Source organism: Panthera tigris, chromosome B4 (assembly GCF_018350195.1).
Source record: "Panthera tigris isolate Pti1 chromosome B4, P.tigris_Pti1_mat1.1, whole genome shotgun sequence".
Lineage (NCBI taxonomy): Eukaryota > Metazoa > Chordata > Mammalia > Carnivora > Felidae > Panthera > Panthera tigris.
In genome coordinates, this window is record NC_056666.1 from 59987186 (window position 1) to 60013903 (window position 26718).

At 40.8% G+C, this 26718-nt stretch overlaps 1 protein-coding gene across 1 annotated transcript in view; it reads left to right on the plus strand.

Moving 5' to 3' along the window:
• The first annotated feature begins 18295 nt into the window (after window positions 1–18295).
• SMCO2 (single-pass membrane protein with coiled-coil domains 2) overlaps window positions 18296–26718 on the plus strand; it is a 33540-nt gene continuing 25117 nt past the window's right edge. The window contains exons 1-3 of the mRNA XM_042990803.1: window positions 18296–18676; window positions 22762–22899; window positions 25306–25423. Coding sequence (XP_042846737.1) covers window positions 22772–22899; window positions 25306–25423 — 246 coding nt within the window. The 5' untranslated portion in view covers window positions 18296–18676; window positions 22762–22771. The remainder of the gene's footprint in view (window positions 18677–22761; window positions 22900–25305; window positions 25424–26718) is intronic.

Consider the following 26718-nt stretch of genomic DNA (forward strand, 5'->3'; position numbering starts at 1 on the left):
CCTATTTAGTAAATAAAAATACAGGACATCTAAAAAAATTTTAATTTCAGACAAACAATGAATAATTTTGTAGAGTAATTATAATCCATACACTATTTTTGACATACTGTTACTAAAAAATTATTTCCTGTTAATATGAAATTCAAATGTAACTGGGCATCCTACATTTTATCTGGCAATGTTATTATTATAGGTTTTCAATTCCAGTTATGCATTGGTTTAGGATACCAAAAAAAAAAAAAAAAAATCAAAAGCCATAATTGCAAAACTGGTAAGTTGCGACACAAGCTATCTAGGCTCAATTTATTATAATTAAAACTAGTTCCTCAGGATCCACATAAGAGTGAAAACATATGGTATCTGTCTTTCTCTGTATGGCTTATTTCACTTAGCATCCTGAGAAATTTAACAGAAACCCATGGGGGAGGGGAAGGAAAAAAAAAAGAGGTTAGAGTGGGAGAGAGCCAAAGCATAAGAGACTCTTAAAAGCTGAGAACAAACTGAGGGTTGATGGGGGTGGGAGGGAGGGAGGGGAGGGTAGGTGATGTGCATTGAAGAGGGCACTGGGATGAGCACTGGGTGTTGTATGGAAGCCAATTTGACAATAAATTTCACATATTAAAAAAAAAACAAAAAACTAGTTCACACACACAAGTTCCAAGATAAGTATTTTAACAGTAACTCCGCAGGGACCCATGTGTCACAATAAGACTGCCTGCTATTCCAAAAGTGTCTTGCAAAGGCTTCCATAACAAAATACCATAGACCAGGTAGCTTAAACAATAGGAATTTATTTACTCACCATCCTAGAGGTCGGAAAGTCCAAGATGAAGGTGCTGGCATTTTTGGCTTCCGGTGAGAGCTCTCTTCTGACTTATAGAAGTCTGCCTTCTCCCTAAGTCCTCACATGTAGTGAGAAAAGAAATCTTGCAAGCCCTCTGGTGACTCTTCTTATAAGGGCACTAATTTCATCACAAGGCCCCACCTTCATGACCTCATCTGAACCTAATTACCTCCTAAAGGCCCTCCCTCCAAATACCATCGTAATGAGGCTTAGGGCTCCAACGTATGAATTTAGGGGGACCCAATTCAGCTCACAAGGCAGAGCTTACCTAGTTTATAAATTGGCCTATCCCTGACCCAATGTCACTTACCAACTTTCATCCAGAAACTACCCTACGGCTAACCAGCATGCTCACCTGCCTGCTTTGAGACACTACTTGGATTCCATTAAGATGGTATACTCCTTTGCTCAACAAGGTTAATAAAATCTGATGTGGAGCTAAAACCACACCATCACCTCTCTGCTTCCTAATGGTAGCCTCTATCCCTTTTCCTACTTTTCTCCCTCTAATCTAACTGATCTCAAACATTACCACTCAAAGGTGATCCATCAGAGTCACCTACGAGGGCTTGTTAAAACCCAAACTGCTGTGCCCATCCTCATAGTTCCTGATTCAGTAAATGTGGGACAGAGCTGGGGAATTTGCATTTCTAACAAGGTCCCAGGTGATACCAAGGACCACAGTTTGAAAAGCTCTGCCTTAGAGATCCTCTTTAATTACCTGATGTGGGGACTGAGCATTGGTATTTTTCAAAGCTCTCAGGTGATTCTAACAAGCAACAGGATTGACTGAGAACACTGTGCTAATGCATTTTCCAGACTACAGCCAGTATGCTTTTTGGAAAGCCCAAATCTGAAAAAGGAACTCATCAGCTGAAAACTTTGAATGGCATCTCACTTGCCCTCAGGATTAGACATAGCTCCTCACCAAGTCTCACAGAGCCTGCATAATGTGCTTCCAGCTAGCTTGTTTGCTGTTGCCTCTAGTCCCATGTCGTGCTAGCTCACCATTTCATGCTCTACAATCCAGGTTTACTGGACTGATAACAGTTCCCCAAGTTGATCTTATTCTTTTCCTCCCTGGGTCTTTGCACGTTCTGGGGAAGTTCTCACCACCACACCTCTGCACCTGGCTAATTAATCTTTACTTTCTCTTTAGGGCTTTGCAATTAAGAAGTGTCATCCATGGACCAGCAGCATCAGCCTCTCCTGGGCACTTGTTAGAAACGCAGAACCACGGGCCTCACTCCAGACCTACCGAATCAGAACCTACGTTTTAACAAGATCCCAGAGTGATTCATATTTACCTTAAAATTTGAGAAGCCCTGTTTTTTAAGCTCCTCCAGTCCTATTTTCTCTGGACTGATGTTTCTGATCCCCAATGACTCAGGCAGGTGCCTCTCTCTGCGCTTGCACAGTAGCCTTCACTAGTGCCTAACACACTGCACCTGTGTGCACCACCTTCCACTGGCCCTTGAAATCTGTGGGGGCAGGACTGGATGTTTATTTATCTTTGTATTCTCTACACTAGCACAAGACCTGGCACATAACAGATGCTCAAAAATAGTTGCTGATTAAATGCTTTTGTAAACAAGTAGTGAATATATCAGCTTTCGAGTTTAAAGAGATTAGGACTTAAATTCCTGCTTTGCCGCTCACTAGGTATAGAATTTGGACAAGTGACTCACCTCTCAGAACTTGTTAGCCCCTGGTTAAATGAGAGTAACACCGACTGTCCCACAAAGTTTTGTCAGGATTAACAATATAGTGGATGTAAACCCAGAAACAATGCCTGCCACGTCAGAATTGCACAAGATGTAGGAGTGCTTTTCTCCCTTAGTTCTCCCAAGTGGCTAGACTTTACTGAGTTTAGTAGAATCCTAATTGTTGGCGTGGAAAAACTGGCTGTACTTGAATGTAATGCCATTTTTCTTCCTGTTTTTCCCCCCACTGCAAAAAAGCAAAAACAAATCAATAAAAGTGAGAATTGACCTGGAATCAATGTTTTTCTCTGCTTTGTGTCAGGAAGACAAAACTCAAATCTGGGCCACCAGACATGCTGGTCATTAAGGACCGACACAAGGGATCCCAGCCAGGCTATGGGACCCTGGGATTAATTGTTTAGCCCTCTCTCCCCATCTCTATCCCCCAATATCCTAAAGAAAAGTAAATAAAGAAACTTTTTATAATGTGATTAGAGGTGGGGCAGCAAACAAATGACCTTTAGCAGAATGATCTGCTTTCGATATACTAACTAAAATTTGCACCGAGAAAAGTCTTGTAGTCTTTTTTAAAATTTATTTTAAGAGAGAGCAAGCAGGGGAGAGACAGAGAGGCTCTGTCTGCAGGCTCTGCACCATCAGCATGGAGCCCTACGTGGGACTAGAAGCCATGAACCGTGAGATCATGACCTGAGCTGAAACTAAGAGTCAAGCATTTAACCACTGAGCCACCCAGGTGCCCCAAGTGTTACAGTCTTTTTGATGATTCACCCTGAGGCCACTCTCACATCCTCCGTCCTCATTCTCCAACCAACCACATGACTCCAATCCCTTCAGCTTCTGGCTCCCAAGCTTCTTCTAATAGTTGAACTAACAAGGACAGAGGAGTGAAATTATCAACACCAGAATCAAAGGGTTAAAAGAACAGAGGGAGTTTGAAAGAGGAGAAAGGGAAGGCAAGGAGGGGGACCTTTCTGTTGACTGGAGACTTGACAATATGTTGGCCGTAAAGTCACCCCAGATCTTGGCTATTCCACGGGTTTTATTTGGGTCAGAAAACTATTTCTTGACCTGAAGTCACATTCTCCTGAAGTGTTAGGCTAGACTGGCTAACCTGAGGATGGTTTTGTTATAGATCACCCTCCACTTCCACAAGAGCAGAATATAAAAGCTAGAGTGACTACATGTACCACAAATGTCTGAAAGATGTTTCTTTCAACTACTATATACGAACCAAATATTTTGCTCTGGTCTTTGCATAAACAACGTTTGGATACACAAACATTTTTTATGCTTTAGTTATCTTTATGTGTGTGAGGGACAAAGTAATCCATCATCCACTGCATACTTTTGAAAAATTAATGGGTAGAAACAACTTGACAAGCTTTCTTAACTGGAAAAGCTTCTCTGCAAAAAGTAAATTATTGAAATTAATTGTAAATAATACAGCGTAATGGTTAATTTTAGGTGTCATCTTGGCTAGCTATGGGGTGCCCTTAGCTAAACATTTCTGAGTGTCTCTATGAAGCATTTCTGGACAAAATTAGGATTTGGATTCATGGACTCAATAGATTGCCCTCTCCAATGCATGTGGGCATGAACCAATCCATTGAAGACCTGAAAAGAACAAAAAACGGAAGAAGGAGGAACTTGCCCCTTTTTTCTGCATCACTGTTTGAGCTAGACATTTCATCTCATCTTCCACCCATGGACTTGGATTTACACCATTAGTTCCTTCTGGTGCTCAGGTTTTTGCACTCAGACAGGCTTTTCTGGGTCTCCAGCAGATGGCAGATCTAGGATCTTCACATCCCAAGATTTATTATGAGGAATTGGCTCATGTGATTATGGAGGATGAGAAGACCCATGTCTGCAATGTACAAACTGGAGACCCAAGGAAGCCAGTGGTGTAATTCAGTTTAAGTAGGATGAGGTATATATATCTTATGGCTTCTGTCGTTCTGAAGAACCCTGACTTATACAACAGGAAACGTCTTGTCAAGACTGGATTAAAAGAGTGACAGAAGGGAATAATGAGGCTCCTCTCCCTGCTCTGCCTTTCTGGAAACTTTTTCTGCATTGCAGAAACTTGATTTAAAATGTATTGTGCCTTGATTGAGTTAAGCATAACTCTAGAGAGGATTTATGCAGACTTTGTTCTCATCTGGTACCTCAAAGGCAGGGGAAGGAGGGGAGTTAAAATCCCTGATATAAATCCATCAAGTAATCCACTAGTAACACAAATCTGTCTCACTCTCCTCTGTGCACATTGTAAACTCCATTTCTCTGGCTAAGTACCTCTATTACTCCTATAGTAGAACCACAGGCTCTTAAAAATCAGTCTTTTCCCTAAACGAAAAGAAAGGAATGATGCAGTTGGCTTACATGTCTGACCACCTGGATCTCACATCTCCAGGTAAGCCACTTCTACAGGGTTTTTCAGACCAGCACATCTGGCTTCATGCTTTGCTGCCCACTTCTGTCTCTCACCTCTGTCTTTCCCTTCATCTGCCAGTTTTGGCTCCTAGCCCCTATAGACCAACTAAAACAGTCTCTTGAGGCAATCTTATCAAAGGCAGTGAGGAATGATTTTTGTGGACCTCGTGCAGAAACATAGTGTTCATCCAAGGTTCAGTTCTGTTCCTTTTGGCGGAGAAGTCTGTGGAGGTCAATTCCCCCTGGCAGCCTCAGCAGGTGCTATCCCGAGGGTCACTTAAGGCTCATGAACCTCTCTCTAGACCTGATTCAGGCCTTATCACTTCCTCGAGTATGAGAAGTACTCTATATCTTCAGTGTGGGCTGACCCACTCCACCCGACATCCCTGCTCCTGCAGACTGGGCTGGCTTGTCTGACTAGCACCACTGGACCTGACTTCTGTTTCCTCCGAAGCCCAGTTTTCACTGAAGTGCTTGTATACTCATCATAAATGGATGTTGTCAATTAGCTGATACTTCTTACCTAAATAAGTTTGTTAGAATCTAACACTACACAGTCTAGCACTGGTACTTCAACAGAAGTTGCCTGATGGATATGTGTGTCAATTCACATTAATCTATACTCCCCACATCACCCCCAACCCCTTGGGAATCCATATTTATCCATGCTTATAAATCAGCATACTCAGGCTCTTATCCAGAGCCGTCACAGAGAGAACAGCACCGAATCTTTATCTAAGACTGGAACAGAGAATTCCTTAGTTCCTGAGGAGATATCAGAAATAATGTTTATTGGTGAAGGATGATTTCTGTAGTTGTTTAAAAATGGCATTTCAGGCAAATTAGACTGCTTTATAAAATAAAATAATGAAAATTATAAGCAAGTATTAAGGTTAAATGGGCTAAATCTTTCTAGGTAGAGGTTTCTTGGTGTTTTTGTTATGCTGGCTTTAGAGAGTGAGTACCCCAGTGGTGTATCAGTGAAGGAGGTTATCTTCACAGAGAAGGAAGTGCTGTCCTGAATGATTCCTTGGGGGAATTAAAAGAGAAATTTTAGAACTGTTGTGAGACACTGGTATTTTCCAAGGAATTCTAGATTTTTATAAGCTTTTTGAATTGCCAAATTGAGGCTCTCAATAATCTCTTCTCATGTGAATAATTGGAAGATACAAATACATGTCATTTATTACTAAAGATAGCTATTTACCATCTGCTCTTTCTCCTTCTTCCAGTATTTAAGATCACATTTGATTCCCATTATTTGTGGTAGCTATGTTCCATAAAGTCTTTGAGAACACTGCAAATTAGCAATTACTGAACGGTTTTCCTAGGGGAATAATAGGGTTAGGTTCCTGTGAGCCTCGGGTCACAACATTTTCATCAACCACTCGATACATAACTTTGTTTTATGTGTTATGTGTTTTGTGTTATGTGTTTCTATTTAAAGATACCATGTTTAATGTATTTTGTTCATTCATTAATATTGAACCACCAGCCAAAGGCACTATAACTCATGCTTGAATGAAACTTCCATGTTTTTTCTCTGTAAAGCACATCACAGCCTCCTTGTGCAAAGGAACACCAGACCACACTTTAGCACTACACTTGAGGGCCAATTTAAACCACGAGATCACCAATAAAAAGCACAAAAATGCAAAAAAATGACACAATAAAGTCCACTCAAGTCCACAAATAGAACACTCGTTTATAGCATGAGAGTTAAAACAAGAAGGCAGGGCACCACCCTGTCCATCCTCAGCTTTGAATATGTCAGGTGACTCAAAGTTTTCACTGTTCTGTGAAAATCCACTAATGACCACAAAAACACCAGGAGTATTGATTTGGGGGTTTACAAATAAATTTTAGTGAGTAAGTCAATTCACAAATATAGAAATTGTCAATAATGAAGACAGACTATATATTCTTGGTCCCCGGCCACCTCTCCCCTAAGTATCTTTGTTCTTGGTCTTCTCTTCTGGAACACTACTGGGCCTGCTTTTCGGAAGCAAAGTCCTTAACTGGAGCTTTTTCCTCTCTACAGATAGTCACCTGGTAACTGTCACTCTCTGCAGGGAACACTTGTCAGCTAGCATGAGTTAGTTGCAATAAATGCAGTCACATTTAGGCAGCCATAGCTAATATAATACCTGTTCCAGAGATGACAATCATTTTGTAAAATCTATTTGTTCCTTGATCACATAGAATGAAACTTTAATAGAAGGCTTGCAGAGTGCCGAGTAGATATTAGAGGAAATGAAGATAGGGAAGGCACATTTCTGATACCATATCATATAAGGAATCACGTACTCGAGGAACTGAAGTTTCTTTCCTAGGCCCATGGTTATAAAACATGTCCGACAAAGTCTATGAGTCTGGATTTCTGCCTGGTGTCAGAAATCTCAGAACGTGAGAGTCTACTGCCCATTCTTTCTGGAGTCTCCACAAATATTTCAAGCTTCCATCCCAATGTTAAAGGATATTGGCCCCAAGTTTTCAACCAGACTGGAGCTGAGCACATCTATGACACAATAGGAGATCCCTGGCCTGAGGGTATATCTTCCAGGAGCTGGCTGGACAGGAAAGTGTTCCATGACAGGCTTTCAGATGTGGTCAAGATTCTTCAGCATGGTTTGGGTCTTCCATTTATTGTTTGAAGGTTTATCATTGCAAAAAGTCACTTCTAACAGAGCCTGCTGAGATAAAAGCTGCCACCCCATCCCATGCTGGGAAATATAAGTGTTATTTCAGTGGCTATGTACACAGCTCTGTAAATCTATATCTTGGACTAAAGCCCAGCTAGAGAATGAAACATCCCCTTGCATGTATTCCCTGAAAAACAGTCACGTATGCTCAAACATAAAAGAATGGCAAGGGTGCCCCTGGCAGCTCCCCACCTTGCAGAATTTCAAAACTGCCTGTGGCCTCACCAGAATGAACTATCTGAACAAAAGGAGGTGGAAAGAATGAGAGGAGAGTGGATGCTGACTGATTTCTTGGCCTCTCCTTCCTTCCGCCCCCAGCCTCCTTCCCTACAGATGTTTTTGCTGAACTTCTGTCAAGCCTTCTTGGCTTACTCTTTGGCTCTTTCCCCAGGGAACTGTATCCAAGCAAGCATGGCAAGTGTTGCATGAATCAAGAAGAAAGATTGCCTTTTCCTAGCTAAGTCATTTTAGCTTTAGTTTACTTTTTAAACAACACTGTTTTTTTCCTAATTACGGAAGCTGTCAGGCCCATTGTGAAAAAGTATTGAAAACTGCAGATAAGCAACAAAACAAATAACAAAAATCAAGTATGATCCCACCATCCAAATTTAATCATCATTGACACTTTTATTGTTTTCTTTTAGCCTTTCTATATGAATCAGTATGAATAAATATGTTTCCAAAGGGATTATATTGGGTATAATGTTTTATAAACTACCTTTTCCCTCACTTGGCAATACATTCTAAATATTTTTTTAATGTTCATTTTTGAGAGTGAGAGAGAGAACACAAGTGGGGAAGGGGCAGACAGAGAGAGACACAGAATCCAAAGCAGGCTCCAGGCTCTGAGCTGTCAGCACAGAGCTCGACGTGGGACTTGAACTCACAAACTATGAGATCATGACCTGAGCTGAAGTCAGACACTCAACTGACTGAGCCACCCAAGTGCCTCAATACATTCTAAATATTTTGTCATGATATCACATATCTTCAGACCATCATATTTTTATTTTTTTTTAATTTTTTTTAACGTTTATTTATTTTTGAGACAGAGAGAGACAGAGCATGAATGGGGGAGGGTCAGAGAGAGGGAGACACAGAATCTGAAACAGGCTCCGGGCTCTGAGCTGTCAGCACAGGGGTCCGATGCGGGGCTCGAACTCACGGACCACGAGATCGTGACCTGAGCCGAAGTTGGCGCTCAACCGACTGAGCCACCTAGGCGCCCCAGACCATCATATTTTTAAATAAACTTTGTACTTTAGAGCAGTTTCTAGGTTCAGAGCAAACTTGAGTGGAAGGGGCAGAGATTTATCAAATGCCCCTTGCCCCACATATGCATAGACTCCCTCATTATCAATATCTTCCAGACCACCAAGCTGCATGGCCTTCTAGTATTCTCATTCTCTTAATCAAGTCCTACTGTTGAATGTTCACATTATTTCCAGGGATTATATTCAAAACACATAGAAAACATGTAAAAGCCAGCAGGTATGGATCAACCAATCAGAATGACCAGCCCATCAGACCACAGCTGGGTTCTGGAGACCCCAGACTGTACCACGCGTGAACTTAAGTTTAGTGTTTAAATGGAAGGATGTTCTAGAGCAGGACTTAGAAGGCAGGCAGTTCTTGCAGGGAGGGCTTCAAGTAGCATCTATTTAACCAGTGCCAGCAAAAGATTTTCAATATTTTAAGAGTCTATAGTGTTTTATAGATGCTAATTTTCTCAATATCAGAATATTAATTAAAATTACAAATAGAACAGCTATGAACATCTTTGCACAGATATATCTTTGCACAGATCTCTGATTACTCCTAGATGGAACATGTACTGAGTCAAAACATTTGAGACATTCTTAGGCCCTTTAGGATATTCCTAAATTGTTTTTCAAAAGTTAACACAATTTACACTTTTACCAAGCTTAATACGTTTTTTAAAAAGAAAAAAATCTAACTTAACCATTAAACCTTGTGGGGTTGGTGTTTTGTTTTTTGTTTTGTTTTGTTTTGTTTTGCCTCTTTGTTCCTTTCAACCCAGTATGTCCACTCTTAGATATGCATCCAAGAAAAATAGTCTTGTATGTGCAAAAAGAGGCATATACAGGGACATTTATTGTAGTGTGGTGTTCATAGTATGAACAACAACCCAACTTTGTTCTTTCCCAAGATTGCTTTGGCTACTTGAGGTCTTTTGTGGTTTCATACAAATTTTAGTATTATTTTTTCTAGTTGTTATTTTAATAGAGATTGCATTAGATGTGCAGATTGCTTTGGGTAATATGGACATCCTAACCATATTTGTTCTCCCAATTCATGATCATGGAATATTTTTCCATTTGTTTCTGCCACGTTCAGTTTCATTCATCAATGTTTTATAATTTTCAGAATACAGGTCTTTTACCTCCTAGGTTAAGCTTATTCCTAAGTATTTTATTATTTTTGGTGCAATTGCAAATGGGGCTATTTCCTTAATTTCTCTTTCTGCTACTTCATTATTGCTGTAAAGAAATACAATAGATTTCTGTACATTAATTTTGTATCCTGTGACTTTACTGAACTTATTTTTCGGTTCTAGTAGTTTTTTGGTGGAGTCTTTAGGGTTTTCTATATATAGTATCACGTCATCTACAAATAGTAAAAGTTTTACTTCTTCTTTACTGATTTGGATGCCTTTTATTCCTTCTTGTCTGATTGCTGTGGCTAGAATTGTAGTCCTATGTTGAATAAAAGTGGTGAGAGTGGACATTTCTTATTGTTCCTGATCTTAGGGGAAAAGCTCCAAGTTTTTCATCATTGAGTATGATGTTAGCTGTGGAGTTTTCATAGAAGGCCTTTATTATGTTGAGGTATGTTCCCTCTAACCTACTTTGTTAGAGTTTTTATCATGAATGGATGTTGTACTTTGTTGAATGGTTTTTCTGCATATATTGAAATGATTGTATGGTTTTTTTTGCTTTTCAGTTTTTTTTTAAAGTTTATTTATTTATTTTGAGAGAGAGAGAGAGAGAGAGAGCAGGGGAGGGGCAGAGAGAGAGGGAGAGAGAGAGAATCCCAAGCAAGCTCTGTGCTGTCAGCATGCAGCCCAATGTGGGGCTCAATCTCAGGAATTGTGAGATCATGACCTGAGTCAAAACCAAGAGTTGGAAGCTTAATGACTGAGCCACCCACATGCCCCATTGTTTTTGTTTTTTTTTTATCCTTTCTCTTGTTGATATGATATATCACATTGATTTGCAAATGTTGAACCACATTTGCATTCCTGGAATGAATTCCACTTGATCATGATGAATGATTTTTAAAAACATATTGTTGGGGCAACTGGGTGGCTCAGTCGGTTAAGTGTCCAAGTTAGGCTCAGGTCATGATCTCACCCTTTGTGAGCTCGAGCCCCGCATCGGGCTCTGTGCTGACAGCTCAGAGCCTGGAGCCTGCTTCAGATTCTGTATCTCCCTCTCTCTCTGCCCCTCCCCCTCTCGTGCTCTGTCTTCTGTCTCTCAAAAATAAACATTGAAAAAAATTAAAAAAAAACCATATTGCTGAATTCAGTTCTCTAACATTTTGTTGAGAATTTTTGCATCTATGTTCATCAGAGAAATTGATCTATAGTTCTCTCTCTCTTTTTGCAATGTTTTTATCTGTTTTTGTTGTCAGGATAATGCTGGCCTCATAGACTGAATTTGGAAGCTTTCCTGCCTTTTCTATGTTTGGAATAGTTTGAGAAAAATTAGTATTATCTCTTCATTAAATGTTTGGTAGAATTCACCTGTGGAGCCATCTGGTCTTGAACTTTTGTTTCTTGGGAGTTTTCTGATTCCGATTCAATTTCATTACTAATAATATGTCTGTTCAAATGTTCTATTTCTTCCTGATTCAGTTTTGGAAGGTTTTATGTTTCTAGGAATTTATCCATTTCTTCTAGTTTGTCCAATTTGTTGGCATATAATCTTTCTTTTTTAAAAAAAAAATTTTTTTTAACGTTTATTTATTTTTGAGACAGAGAGAGACAGAGCATGAACGGGGGAGGGTCAGAGAGAGGGAGACACAGAATCTGAAACAGGCTCCAGGTTCCGAGCTGTTAGCACAGAGCCCGACGCGGGGCTCCAACTCACGGACCGCGAAATCATGACCTGAGCCAAAGTCGGCCGCCTAACCCACTGAGCCACCCAGGCACCCCGGCATATAATTTTTCTTAATGTTCTCTTGAACAAGAGGGAGAATGGATGGTTAAAATACTTTATGGAAATTGATGGTGTGAAACATTACACAATGATTAAAAAGAATGAGGAAGATGTACAAGACTGACTTAGAAGGTCCTGAGACATAATGAAAAAGAAAGCACATGTGGGACATAATATGCAGTATGAGTACAGTAATAGTATATAAAAAGCATTTGAATATGTAACAATGTATAAATGTATATATGTATAATGAAACTATATATGAGTATGTCAGTATCTGGGAAGAACACACATGGAAATATTGGGGTTTCTGAGGAACAAAGTAGGATTATAAGGTGGGTAAAAGGTTTTCTCATTTTTTAGTCTGTGTGTTTTTATCATGTTTTAATTCTTATAATGATAAACTTTTCCTATTGTATGATTTTTAACAATAGCCTTTAAAATATGAAATAAAGAGATTGAACTTGGTTGTTTTACTTTTGTATTTTGTTTTCTTTTTTTTCTCCTAGCAGAAGAATCCTTTCCTCCCCAAACCTTGAAGTAAAATTCCAACATGTATGATACCTAAAATCAATGCTGGTCTAATTACAAACCAGCCTCAAGGGCCTGAGGTCTCTGCATCATATAAGCCCCCCACACTTGATATCATACCCTGCTGTCACTGTTTTGAAATTCTTATTAATTTTTAATAAGGGGCCCCATTGTTTCACTTTATATCGGGCCCCATAAATGACGTAGCCAGTCATAACCATAGATTAAAACTCTCCACGTTCCAAGAGTGTTTTGTGAGTTTTCAAAGTGTCAGAACCACTGAGTAGTACTGCACTGAGTAGCCACCTGGGGATTAGAGCCATGGAAGTCAGCCTCCTAAGAGTGTTCTAAGAAACTCTGCACATCCAGGTCCTGAAGTCAGAGCTTCAAACGACTGAGATTGAAATATATGGGCTCGAGTCTTTGCAGTCAAAGACATGCCAGTGCCAGATGCATCTGTAACTCTTCCAATGCACAACGTTTCTTTCTTTTTTTTTTTTTAATTTTTTTTAATGTTTATTTATTTATTTATTTATTTTTTAATTTTTTTTTAACGTTTATTTATTTTTGAGACAGAGAGAGACAAAGCATGAACGGGGGAGGGTCAAAGAGAAGGAGACACAGAATCTGAAACAGGCTCCAGGCTCTGAGCTGTCAGCACAGAGCCCGACGCAGGGCTCGAACTCACGGACCGCGAAATCATGACCTGAGCCGAAGTTGGCCGCTTAACCGACTGAGCCACCCAGGCACCCCAATGTTTATTTATTTTTGAGACAGAGAGAGACAGAGCATGAACGGGGGAGGATCAGAGAGAGGGAGACACAGAATCTGAAACAGGCTCCAGGCTCTGAGCTGTCAGCACAGAGCCCGACGCGGGGCTTGAACTCACGGACCGCGAGATCATGACCTGAGCCGAAGTCGGCCGCTCAACCGACTGAGCCACCCAGGCGCCCCTCACAACGTTTCCTTCCAAATGCCTTCCTGATTTCTGTGGAAATTCCCTATGATTACCGGTAAAGCCCAAATCTGCAAATGATATAAAAGTGAAAACTTTTTAACTAGAACCCTTGGTTAAAATCAAAATGTAATCTTTTCATGTTATCTTGTTATCATGTTATCTTGGAGGCGATAAGATGACTGATGTTTCAGGTACAGGGAGACGATGAGAAAATCTGCATCCTATGGTATTTTTTTTTTCCATTGGCAGAAAAATTAAATTTCCTTCTTAGGGCTTACTTTCTTGGGCTTCGAAAATGATTTCATTTTTCTCCTTCTATGTCAATGGAATCAAGTGAAAGGAGATTTTGTGGGCAGAAAAGATTAATTGTATTTCTGTCATGCAAAAGGAAATGAAATGAGTCTCACAGGGCTTGTCTCGGAAAACCCACACCAGTGCTTAGAAACCTCTGATTCATTTTCTAACAGCTTGCTCAGAAACCATGTATTCCTTTCTAATAAGCTGCCTGAAATTGCTGTGTTCCTACAGCATGACTTGAGTCATGTCATGTCCTTTGACGGGAATCCTTACTAAGTCCCCATTGCCGGCAGGCTTGTCTGCCTTCCTTCCTTTCTTTCCTCCTTTCTTAAATCTGCGCTGTACAGAAAATCACAAAAATTCCTGCCACTCCAAAATAGCCCCTTTTAACCTGTGGGTGAACATCCTGCAAATTATTTCTCTATGAAAAGATAAAATACCAATTATGGCTATAAATATGTATTGACATGCATGGGTCTTTCCTCATTGCCTTCTCTTCCATTTAATCGGTTAAAACATCAATTAAATGACATTTGCATAAACTATCTCTTCATCAAATTCCAAGTTCGAACTCCTTACATTGGCATTTAAGACGGGTCCCAACTCCGCAGCAGATTTTCTTCCCTCTTCTTCATTTATCTGAACAACATTCGATTCAGTCACACTTATTACGTAGTCCTCTTTAAAAGTATTAGAAATGCCCCTAGGTAGGCATCCTTCCAATAATCCCTTTGCTCTGCAATGCTGCAGCAATCCTAGAAACGTCACTCGAGTCCTGCCATGCATCATAGACTGACTGTTACTGTTACTTATCTTTTTCTAAGCTGAAGGTAAAGACTGTCTTGAACATCCTTTCATCCTTTGCCTTATTTAGCATAGGGCCCTAGATTCAGTAAGCAGCTGATAAATAGTTGATAATAGAGATAAGGATACTGTTACCACCACATAAGGGGACTTGACACTGATGTTTTATTCCTAAATATCTGGGAAGCTTGTAGGCACTACTTTCCCTAATCTTTCTCATTATATGTGTTCTCTATCACTTCCTTTAGCTGCAAATCTGACATCACTCTTGTTTAGGGTCTAATAAGAGAGTTTGGGCTTCTAAGACCTTTCCTTCCTATCATGGGACAGAGTACAATCTTCCTCCCCGTCTCTCTCTGTCCTTTTCTCTCTTTCAACTGTTTCTTTCTTGAAAACAGTGACAATCATTTTATTAAAGGGCCGGAAGCCAGGGGCTTCCCAGATGTAGAATGAATAATGTTCTCCTTATTTTGGTGGTCAAGATATTCACCACCTGAGGTTTGGCATATTTTATTCCCCCAAGCTGTCACTTCTCTTTTTTAGTGCCTACTGTTTTCCAGGGGCTGTACCGAATGCTTTACACAATTATTCTGCTTCCTACTCACAATGAGCCTGCGAGGTAGACATTCCCCTATTTTGTTCATGAGAAAAGGGAAGCTCAGAGACACTGAGTGACTTAACAGATATCTCTCTGTCCCGGCAAAGGTTAAAAAGGAGCACTTTCAAAGCAGATTATTTGACCTAACTCCTGGCTTCATAACAATGTTAGAGAGTGAATTAATAAAATATGCAAAACCTTCCATGGAAAGGTGCTCATTAAAAGGTTCTGATTCCTTTGAGAACATAAACAAACACATATTTACTCCTTTATAAGATTAATTCCTGAAACCTCTGGGTCCTCAATGAAGCCTTTTCCCAATACATTCAAGACATAGGTTTTTCACAGGGATCCAATGCCCTTCTTGATGTAAGTGTCACATCTCAAGACTTGCTGGGCTGGAGGTGGCCTGGTGAGGGGCAGGGAGGATAAACAGGGACCAGTTGGGACAGATGCTGGGGGGCTAGACCCAGATTCAGGCCTCAGGAGCAGTCTTTCTGAGCATCTAGAGATTATGACACTGGATGAGAAGTAGTTCAAGAAAGCTGCCCAGTCATGATACCCAAGATGCAACAGTAGGGATGCCCTATGACTGTGGTTGCTAAAGCTTACAAGATCTTCATGTGTGCCTGCAAGTTCACTTACATTACCCAAAATCTTTAAAAAGGATTTCCCAAAGTGTGGCCCATAAAACACAGTGCTTTGAATATAGAAAAACCTCTGGGATCAAACAAGCGTGAGAAACAAAGTGTATTATTCCCACTCCACCAACGAAATTAGATGATTAAAGCCTCTAAAAATATGAAAAATAAACAAAAAAACCCTTGTAATCAAGAAGCCATATTGAAAACACTTAGGACATGAATATGTTACGAACAATAGAAATGGCAACTCTAGTAATTGAAATTCTAAGAAATTTTTGTTAAAAGAAGAGAGTTAAGATGGTAGTTCAAACACACAGAGTGAAAGGCTTTTTTCCTACAAGAGCGGAAACATGACAAGGTTTTCACACGGAGGCAAAGCAATAGTGCACAAGGCAGAGCTTGCTGCCTCAGATTTATGTCTGTTTCCTCAGAGAAATTGCGAGCTCCTTAGGGGAATGCCAGAGGTGGAACTCAAAAAGAGTTTGAGAAATTGCTAGAGAATTGATCATTAATGGCTACCATCCCCAAGAAGGAACAAGGGTGGGAGTCAAGGCAGCCTGAGGAAGAAGAGTAGAAAAGCACTTGCTCTGAGGTAGAAAGGGAGTGGGAAAGGATGCAGAAAACATACGGATATTCTGGAGAGGAGGCTACACAAAGGAGCTGTCTGGCAGTGAAGAGAACTCCCATCAGGTGGCTTCCTTCATTGCAATAGTGCCGGAGGCTGGGTCACTGCTCACAGAGGGAGCCGGCTGCATTTTGGGAACAGGGCAGAGAGGGAAAGGAACTGAGCAAGACAGAAAACAGCTGTTAGCCTCATATTTTGGGGAGGCAACAGGAAATGTATAAAGTTTTGCTGAGTAACTGTGAGAACCAACGTGAAAAAGAGTCATATACAGTGGTCTTGAAGGGCATGGTCTCTGGAGCCAGACTAACCAGGTTTGGGTTTGAATCCCAGATCCCTCCCTTTTTGAAAGGTGGTAAGAATTAAACTAGGTAATATATGTAAAATGCTTAGAAGAGTTGCCTGGCACATTAGTAAGCACTCATTAAGTATTAGATGTTATTGTTGTTGTTATTAAATTGTGAAGGAACCACTTATAAGAATCTTGTGATTTTCTCCCTCTTTTTTTTTTTTCTTGTGATTTCTTTCTTAAAGAAGCATAGGGTTTCTTGGAACAACCATAGATATGAACATAGTCATGAAATGAGGCAAGAACCCAAGGCTGAAGATTGGCCCAGCGGGTACTAAGGGAAGTCACAAGATGGAGGAGTCTGGGTTTCTTCTTTTTAAAAACAATTTTTTTTAATGTTTATTCATTTTTTGAGAGACAGAGAGAGACAGAGCATGAGCGGGGGAGGGGCAGAGAGAGAGGGAGACACAGAATCTAAACCAGGTTCCAGACTCTGAGCTGTCAGCACAGAGCTCGACATGGGGCTTGAACCCATAAACCATGAGATCATGACCTGAGCTGAAGTTGGATGCTGACCTGACTGAACCATCCAGGCACTCCTGGAGTCTGGGTTTCTAATTAGGTAGAGAGCATAGGAAAGTCTAGGAGAAAGTTGGGACATGTACCTTGAGCTTTTAGCTGAGGAAATACTCAGGGTGATGACGAGACCTAAAATATTGACATAGAAAACATGGCTACCATATATACATTTATTCCATTGCTTTGACAAACATTTTTTGAGTGCCTAATGCCAGCCACTCCTAGTGCTGGGGTACAGTTGTCCACAAAGCACACAAACATCCCCGTCTTCATGGAGCCTACATTCTGGCCAGAGGACTAACAGCCACCCACAATACCCTAAACTCCCTCCTCAAATGATTGCCTTAATCTTCTTGACAAACCAATTAGGCAGGTATTATCCAAAACATTTTTTCAGACAAAGAAATTAAATTCTGCCACAAACCAATTAGCTAATGAATGGCAAAGCCAGGTTTGAAACACTGATCTAATTTTAAAGTTCATGCCTATAAAAATTTGTATCTCCATGCTGCTGAATAATTTTGGTGGTTGTAGAGGAAAGTTTTAAGAGTTGGGGGCTTCGGATCCCTGAAGTCACCACATTAGGCCCTTCCAGTGGGTGCTGAGTTCCTCAAGAATGATGGGAGAAGATGAGGTACCAAGGGAAATGTACATTTGGCACTGAAGTCATAGAAGAAGTGAAAGTGGGTTGTAAAGAATGGTAAGAGGAAGTATGGATTTCAAAGGCAAAGAGGTGACGGAGCCATCAAATAGGAGTAGCCCTGGTTCGCAAGATCAACTGCTTCCTCGTTCCTGCTAAGTGGGAGGAAAACGGGAGAAGTCATGTCCTCTGTTGTAGAAGATTTTACTTAAGTGTCTTATTCAGACAAGGAGGTGAAAGGACAGGCATGGCAGAAGCATCTGAGGCTGGAAAGGCATCCCAGAGCATCGTGTCCGTAGGCAGATGGACAGAGGGCTGAATTTAGTTTCCAATAGTTAGCAAAAGCAAGGAAGCTGGGAGATTAGCTGGAGATGTAAGTTAAAAGAAAGCAGGCAAGCTCTGTACACCTGGAACTTTGTGAGAGGGGGTTGAAGGGTTGCACATGCCGCATTCCATGCGGAATGTCAGAGAGGACAAGTCCAACTGCAAACTCGCCTGCCTAGGTGTGTAGCTCTCACAAATGGCCTCTTCTAGGGGAAAGGTGGATCTGGCCTCACCAGAACTTTTCAGGGAAACTTAACTGTCCCCAGTCTACCCCACTGAATTGAGAGCATTTTGTGATTACCAGATTGAGAAGAACAAGGATATTAGCAGGTATATACTATTTCACAGCTGTACCGTCTCGTCACAACCTTGCCAGGAGCCTTGACATCAAATCCTTGATTATTGGAACCATGCTTTAAAATTCCTGGAACCCCAAATTGTCCGGTTAGCAGAAACTGAAGAGGGCAATCTGAGTGGTCAGGCCTGGAGAAAATCCCCCACAAAATGTAAGTTAGAGATCTCATCAGCTGTCCTTTAAAATAGTTGATCTGTTTCTTTTGATTAATGGTTCTCCAAATTTATAATGTTAAAGGTTTTGGTGAGGCTGGGGGAAGGAGGAGGGGTTCATTCCAGTTGCATCAAACAGCCCTAGAGACCAAAGGTATAAACACATAGCAATGAAGAGATAGGGTGTAGGGAGGAGAAGAGGGATTCTCGTTTCAATGGTCTAGAGCGTAATATTTTCAAACTTTCATACATATATGAATCACCTGGGATCTTGTGAAAATGCAGACACTGATTCAGTGAGACAGGGTAGGACCTGAGATTCTGCATGTTTAGCAAGCTCCCAGGTGGTGCTGATACTGCAGGTGTGCAAACCACACCGTGAGTAATGAGGACCTACACTACATAACTCGTCAAGAGTTAGTTTCAGGGGCGCCTGGCTGCCTTGATCAGTAGCACAATGTGACTCTTGATCTGGAGGTCTTGAGTCCAAGACCCACACTAGGTGTAGAGATTACTAAAAAAAAGTTAGCCTCAAAAGATAGCTTGTTTTTGAGATGAGAAGGTTATTAAGTAACCCATCAAAACACATTGGGCATCAAATGTACATATAACAGTAGGATAATTGCCAACTTCATAGCCAGAACTTGCAGGTTTAAATCTTGATTCTACCATTTTCTAGCAATAAATTTTGGGCAAATCATGGACCATCTCTGAGTCTCAGTTTCTGCATCTAAAAAATAGAGGCAAGGGGCACCTGGGTGGCTCAGTCGGTTGAGCGTCCGACTTCGACTCAGGTCATGATCTCGCGGTCTGTGAGTTCGAGCCCCGCATCGGGCTCTGTGCTGGCAGCTCAGAGCCTGGAGCCTGCTTTCGATTCTGTGTCTCCCTCTCTCTCTGCCCCTCCCCTGCTCATGCTCTGTCTCTCTCTCTGTCCAAATAAATAAACATTAAAAAAAAATTTTTAAAATAGAGGCAATAAGATCTGCCTGGGTTGCCTGACCATACAGGGTGGATGTGAGGATCAAATGAAACAACTTAGTGAAAGTTCTTAAGAAACTGAAGGTGCTGCACATGTGTAAGCACTATTATTCCTATTATTATTATTATTTTGAAGCTAAAGAAACCTGACTAATAGCTCCCATTTCTACTCTTATTCACTGTATCTAGTTGATTCACTCTGGCAAACACCCATCATCACAGAAGAAGGTGATGGTCTAGAACAAGTGTTGGCAAACTTTTTCTGTAAAGAGCAGGATCGCAAATATTTTAGGTTTTGCAGGCCAGGTAGTAAATATTTTAGGCTTTGCATGCCAAATTTACATCGCTCTTGCAACCATTCAACTCGGTCATTGCAGCACAAAACAGTCATAGACAATATGTAAAGGAATGGGTGTGGCTGTGTTCCAATAAAATGTTATTTACAGAAACAGGGGGCAGGATGGATTTGGCCTGCAGGCTATAGTTTGCTGATTCCTGGGCTAGAAAATCTGTGTTGTTCAATATGGTAGCCACAGGCCACATATGGCTAATTGAATTTAAATTTATTTAGGTTAAAAAGTTTCAATTCCTCGGTTGCATTAGCACATCTCAAGGGCTCAGTAGACATAGATGGCTGGGACCCACTGTATTGAACAGTGTAGAGAAGATTTCCAACATCACAGAAAATTTTATTCGGAAGCCCTGAGCTAGATCATCTTTTGGGGTGGGGAAGAGATCCCTTATAAGTAGCTGTGAGGACGTGGAAATTCTGAGTCTTAGTTTGGCTAGTTAACCAGTATGACTCTAAGTAAATCACACCATCTCCCAGAGCTTAGGACACATAAAACAGGAATAATACCTTCCTCACTGTGTTGTTGTGGGAACTGAATAAGATAATATGTGAAAAGCATTGTAATCTTGTTAGGTGCTGCACAAACATAAGCCATCATTAGGATTCTGTTATTTGAAATAAGAGAAAATGTATGGATGCAGAATTGGTGTAGGTACTTGAATTGAGAGAAACAGGTTTTCTTTTGAATCACCCAATGGAAACTATTAGGATGTCAAAGAATTGTCAAAGTCAGGAAATATTATTTGCACAGTATTCTAGTTCTTGGACAGGAAAGAGACATGAAACCAGGCAGATTTCATGGCCATTCATCTTTCAAAGCTAGGAACTGCCTTAGTAATGCTCAGCACCTTCAGGAAACAGATGAAACTGTCCAGATAGGATCTGTGATGAAATTGGGCAGGTCACAGTGTCCCTCCTGAAAGAGATCAAAGTTTCAGTCTTTTTTGTCACTCTCAAAGTTAAGAAGGATGGAGCTATCTCACATCAAAGGTTCTAGTCTTTCCCTTTGCTTCTCCCTCACAAGGGTCCCCTCTGTACCACATCCACTGTGGATCCCCCCCACTGGTCAAGGACAAAGCTCAGTTTTGCCACAGAGTGATGGCCAGGGTGTTGGCTGCCCAGATGGTTCCAAAATATCTGTGGTTCCCAGAGCCTCTTTCCTCCTACCATTCCTTTTTCTTTTCTCTTTAATTTTTTTTATTACATTTATTTATTTTTGAGAGACAGAGTGAGACAGAGCGCAAGTGGGGCGGGGTAGGGGGAGCAGAGAGAGGAGACACAGAATCGGAAGCAGTCTCCAGGCTTTGAGCAAGCGTTCAGCACAGAGCCTGACGTGGGGCTCAAACCGACAAACCATGAGATCATGACGTGAGCCGAAGTCAGACACTTAATTGACTGAGCCACCCAGGCACCCCTCTTTAATATTTATTCATTTTTGAGAGAGAGAGAGAGAGAGAGAGAGGGAGCTTGTGGGGGAGGGGCAGAGGGCGAGGGAGAGAGAATCCAAAGCAGTCTCCACACTGTCAGCACAGAGCCCAACAGGTGCTTGATCTCAAGAACAGCAAGATCATGACCTGAGCTGAAACCAAGGGTGGGATGCTCAACCAACTAAGCCACCCAGGCACCCCTCCTCCTACCATTCTTAATCCCAGCCATAGTTCACCCTTCTAGGAAAATCCCTGCTATCCTTTGCCTTCCATTAGCCTATATTCCCCCTCGGTCCCTCAGGGTTTCTGCCTCTCAGGGTTCTGGGGGGCCAGGATACCCTCCAGAGAAGAAGGTATATCCTTTTGGTGATGGGTATAATCCCTTTGATTTCTGCCAATAAGTGGGAGTTATGTTTCATAGGGATCCTTTCTTATAGCTTTTCACATGAGCTTTCTAGAAGCTTCCTCACATCTCTCTGCCTCCTTTCTATTTCCTCTCCCCTTTCTTTTCCGCACTACCTCACTACTCTAACACTTAACTCCTCTGCCCTCTGCTAACACTTGCCTATCTGGCTGGAAGGAAATGCCCCTTATACACAGCTGGTGGTGGTGTACATTGTTTCAACCTTTAGGAAAGCAATTTGGAAATATTTTTCTAAGTCCTTAAAGATGCATATACACCTCGACCCAGTTGCTTCACCTCTAAGGAAGTATTATAAGTAAATAATAGAGATGTGCTGAAAATTACTAAGCAAGGATATTCATTACTATATTATTGATATTAAAAAATTAGAAATGACCTAGTTGTCAACAACAGAAAAAGAATAAAACAAATATCAAATTTAGAAATAGAAATAAATACAACAAAATATTAGGAGTGGTTTTGTCTGGATATCTCGGGTATCTCTGGTCATCTCCAGAGTACCAGTGATTTCTATTTCCTTCTTTCTCCTTTTCCATTTTTTGTGCGTATACATGATCAGAAAGAGATTATAAAAACCAACCCATTTCCCTAGCCTGGCTCTTATACATTGCTCTATAATATTCCCATTCAAGGATTTAAAATACACGTTTGTAGGCTCAGACAACCCTCATGTTAACCAGAGAAGTCCTAAGAACAGCCACACACACAGACTTTCCTGTATATATCTGAACAGAGAAACCTAAGAGCTTACTTTGGGGTCCCTTATAACTGATGGCCAGTTTTGGAAGGAGAGGGGTTGAGACCAAACTTCCTGAAATAGGCCTGTTATCAGTGTATCAGTGCAGGGAATGTAGTTGCCATCCTGCTAAGAAAGCCCTCTTGTTGCCATCATTGTCCCTGCAGTGCTGAAGAAATGGCTCTTATGAAGCTAAGTGACAGGATGTCTCTGCAGATGAAGACAGTTGGAAAGGAACAACAGTTTACTGAGAAAAACAATGGCTTTCTCCAAAATACGGATGTGGCTGAAGGTGCAATGCAGAAGTAAGTGAGGGCTGAGCTCTCAGGAACAGTCTCTGTCTGGAGACTTAGTTGGGACAGTAGGATGCAAACAATGAGATTTTCAAGTTCAGGGGTGGGGTTGACATTCTTCTCTACAATTCTTTTAATTTTGACCTCATGAATATTTATTGGAAGACACTAAAGGGGCCTATGGTCATAAACCAGGTGGACATCAGTTGAATAGAAATGGTTAAGGTTCTAATCTCAATTTACAAAAATACTTTGTTTTGTGCTTTTATTATCTTCATGTGGAAAATATATAAACCATTTACAATACTTTCTAGAGTAGAAAAAGCACAAAATATTCAGACAAATAAACATACGCATTGGTTAATACATGATAAAAATGTGTTCTAATATATACCAACAGTTAACAACCTTTTTCAATAGGAAGAAATGTGTTAAAGTAAAAGACTTCCCAGAATCCTCATGTGTCAAAAAACCTATTATGACATCAACGATGTTTTTATTTTTTTTTTAATTTTTTTTTAAACGTTTTATTTATTTTTGAGACAGAGAGAGACAGAGCATGAACAGGGGAGGGTCAGCGAGAGGGAGACACAGAATCTGAAACAGGCTCCAGGCTCTGAGCTGTCAGCACAGAGCCCGACGCGGGGCTTGAACCCACGGACCGGGAGATCATGACCTGAGCCGAAGTCGGCCGCCCAACCGACTGAGCCACCCAGGCGCCCCTCAACGATGTTTTTAAATGCATTTACAATTTATTAATACCAGTAGTATATACCTTTGGAAACTTTAAGCAGTATTTCTGGAAGCAATATTTGTTCAGTCTATAGAAATGTTTAGATTCCCTGTATAGATTCCAGAACCCCTTTCTATACAGGGTAGGTGTAAAGTGTACCCCACCTCAGGGTTCAAAACCCACAGACTGGAAACTCCTGCCATAGACCTCCATCACAATGTATTGCGATTCACTCAGATGTATATGTGAGTGTGTGTGTACATATCCACACACATGCGCTCCAGATAATAACAGTAATCCAATAGGAAATGGGCAAAGAATTTCAATACATTACCATAGAACAGGAAATACAAATAGGTTTTATACATATACGCAAAAATGCTCAACCTCGCTAATAGAAAAAAGATTAAAACTAAACAGAGATACCAGTTGAAGCATATGGGATTGACAAAGGTGAAAAAACTTTAATAATACATGATTGTAGAAAAGGAGTGGAAAACAGGCACTCTCATCATTTTTGTTGGAAGTGTAAATGGATTCAACCTCTTTAAGGCATAACTTAAAATCTATGATAAAATCTTTGATAAAATCTGTCACAATTTAAAATATATGTATCTACTGACCCAGCAATTCTATTTTTAGGTTATCCAATAGATATATTTGTACACATACATACACATCGACCCATAGATGTATAGGGATATTCACTGCAACACTGTTCGTAGTTAACAATTAACTGGAAATAATCTACATATGCATTAATGAAGAACTGATTAGCAAATTGGTATATGGCCCCACAATGAAGTACCACATAACCATTTGAAAATGAGGCAGCTCCCGGGGAGCCTGGGTGGCTCAGTCGGGTAAGTGGCCAACTTTGGCTCAGGGCATGATCTCACGGTTCGTGGGTACAAGCCCCGTGTAGGGCTCTGCCCTGACAGCTCAGAGCCTAGAGCCTGCCTCGGACTCTGTGTCTCCCTCTCTCCGCCCCTTCGCCGCTTGCACTCTGTCTCTCTCTCTCTCTCTCTCTCTCTCTCTCTCTCAAAAATTAATAAACATTTAAAAAATTAAAAATAAAAATAAAATGAGACAGCTCTATATGTACTAATATGAAATGGACTCCAAGAGGTTGTTAAAAAAGAAATATAAGGTGCAGAATAATGTGTATAATATCCTCTCATGTATATTTAAAAAGGCTTATATATCTACATAAACATAGCTTGTTTATGCATGGAATCTCTGTGGAAGGAGAAAAAAGGAACTAGTATATGTGGGGCAGACATTAGGCAACTAGAGATCAAGATGGTAACACAGACTTTCTCCATTCTGCATGGTCTTTTGAACCACACAACACTTTTCAACTCTACTTTTTTAAAAAGAGTATTTATTATTTGTTTATTTTACACACACACCTGCACGCACGCAGGCACACAGCTGTAATGGCTTTGGAATTTGCAATCTCACTGTTCAATCACTTATTGATTCAGTCAGCAAATACTTATCCCGCCTCTCTATTCCTGTTTTGTGCATTATACCATGGTAGACATTATTCACACAGGGTGAAATCAGTACTCCTTGGAGCCGGGAAAGATTCCTGTGTTCTCCCTCTAGAGATGTTTAGGTCGAGCCTAAACTATAGACCTAAGGCATAATAACAGCATCTGTTTTGATTGTGTGGCTTGCAGTTTGCAGAGGGAATTTACCAAAATGGACCGCATATTGGACAGATCAGATGATGAGAACAACATTTTCTCTGAAAAGCCTCAAAGTGACTTCCATCATGTGACAGAGACTACAAAATGGGTAAGGGAAGATGTAAGCATCACAGTGGGTGAAGAGAGGAACTTTGTATCTCAAATCTCAAGGTGGCAAGGAAAGATCTGAGGGTTTCCCCCAAAGTAGGTGCGGGGTGTTCAGAGCTTGAGACCAGGAGGGAGGGAGCGTCTCCTCTGAGGGCTGCTGTTATCACGTGAGGGATTTGCTAACCTTTCCACACAAAAGCACAAAAACATTTGTGCATTCTATGTTACTTTTGTCCTTGGGATTTGTGAAATAACTGTGACATTTTTCACCCTAGAGTAAATTGCCGTGTGTAAAATCGCCCTCTGCTCACAGGCTGTCTTCCAACAGGAAGCACCAGAGAGATCTATTTACTCTTAATTCAGGCTGACCATCTCCCAGTCTTTGAAATTCAGTCACTCAGCTGACATGGAATGGAGGAAATTCCAACAAACGCCAGAGATTGTCCCGGGAAGGGTTTATGTTTTCACTACCATCTAGATCAAAGCGGAGGCATGGCTGAGACAGACCCAGTTTATTATCGATGAGCAAATCTCTCCATAGATCCCCCAGGCCATTGGCCTTTGGTTTCAACCAGTCAGAAAAACATAAAAGAAGGCTAGAGTGAGAATGTCCACACCCAGGCTTATGCAGCCCCCACAGGAAGCTCAGGATTCATCTCTTTGTCTACTTTTCCTTTGAATATATTTTGGATTCAGGGCTGGCTAATTCTGTAAATCCATAGAAGGAAAAGTCCCAAAAGAATATTGTAAGCTGGACTTTACCTTTGAGGCCTCTTCAGTAAGTAAACATAGAAACAAAGAAGTAGAAAGGGATACAAGGCATGAGGGGATGGAGTTAGAAGTTGGAGAATAGATATAATGAGACAGACAAGAAGTGAAAGGAAAGACAGAAAGACAGCCAGCCAGCCAAACACCTTTTATGGAAAAAAAAGAATAATAGGTACTGAATTAGAAGGGGAGACTTATGATGGGGTTTTTTAGCAAGGCTGAGGATGAGAAAAGGAAATCGGGAAATTAAGGTGTGAGGCTCTATGGTCTTAGGGAACATGAATTGAAGGTATTACTCTATAAATAGTATCATCTGATTTTTTTTTTGGAGGGGTCTTGTCCCTGGACTCCAAGGGCTGTTACCATTAGACCCACCGAATCCTGTCAGTCAGTGAACATCCCTTGTGGACTCAGTATAGAATAAGTGTAATTAGAGAATAAAATTATTCACTCTGTAAGAGTTTACCAAACAGTCCACATTCTCAGGGTATAAGGCAAAAAGACTATTTCTTACAAACTTCAAGTCAG